The sequence below is a fragment of the Penaeus monodon genome, chromosome 19 (genome assembly GCF_015228065.2).
Source record: "Penaeus monodon isolate SGIC_2016 chromosome 19, NSTDA_Pmon_1, whole genome shotgun sequence".
Classification (NCBI taxonomy): domain Eukaryota; kingdom Metazoa; phylum Arthropoda; class Malacostraca; order Decapoda; family Penaeidae; genus Penaeus; species Penaeus monodon.
In genome coordinates this window covers 23,030,275-23,030,872 of record NC_051404.1, presented here as the reverse complement: position 1 = coordinate 23,030,872, position 598 = coordinate 23,030,275, and the positions used below count along the sequence as shown (strand labels likewise).

At 41.1% G+C, this 598-nt stretch overlaps 1 protein-coding gene across 1 annotated transcript in view; it reads right to left on the bottom strand.

Moving 5' to 3' along the window:
* The window catches only part of LOC119585134 (synaptojanin-1-like), a gene marked incomplete in the record, with an annotated part of 155,688 nt that overhangs the window by 16,729 nt on the left and 138,361 nt on the right, over positions 1-598 (bottom strand). Inside the window, 2 exon segments of the mRNA XM_037933764.1 lie at positions 58-220; positions 381-566. Of these exon segments, the coding sequence (XP_037789692.1) occupies positions 58-220; positions 381-566 (349 nt within the window).

Genomic DNA, 598 nt, shown 5'->3' with positions numbered 1-598 from the left:
ACAAGCCATCTAAATCTAAATCTCATTAAAAACAGATAAATAATGTACAGTTTTTACCTTCAATATTTCGAATGCTGAAAGAGGTATCAACTTGGTCTGAGATGTTGAGGGTCTCATCTGTAAGAGGCACAGTAGTGTCCCCACAGAGGGCAAGCTCCTCCTCCAGCTGGTCTCTCCATGCCTCTGTCTTGAGCTTCACTTCCAGCTTGTGTCCACCTATCTGTAATCATTATCAGGAGGGTGAAATACTGCACACGTATTTATTACTATAAAATATAAATACATTCTGGTGCTTCAATTACATTTATTTATCTCTTTTTTTTTGCCAAGAAACAAAATATCAACTATCCACATAGACAAGCTAATCCCATCTCAATCACCTGTAAAGGACTACATCCTATGGCCTTTAGTGCAGTCTGTGAATCGCTAAATGTGAACCAAACTCTGTTATCCACAAAGCGCACAAGCACCACAGAGCCCACTGTCCCCATGGCTTCTTGGACTTTCTCCAGCGTTTCATCATCAAAAACAGAATCTGCATCAGCTCCAGGAGGGAGGTTCTGGACCTGTGGTATGAACAATCACAGTTACTTTGTCC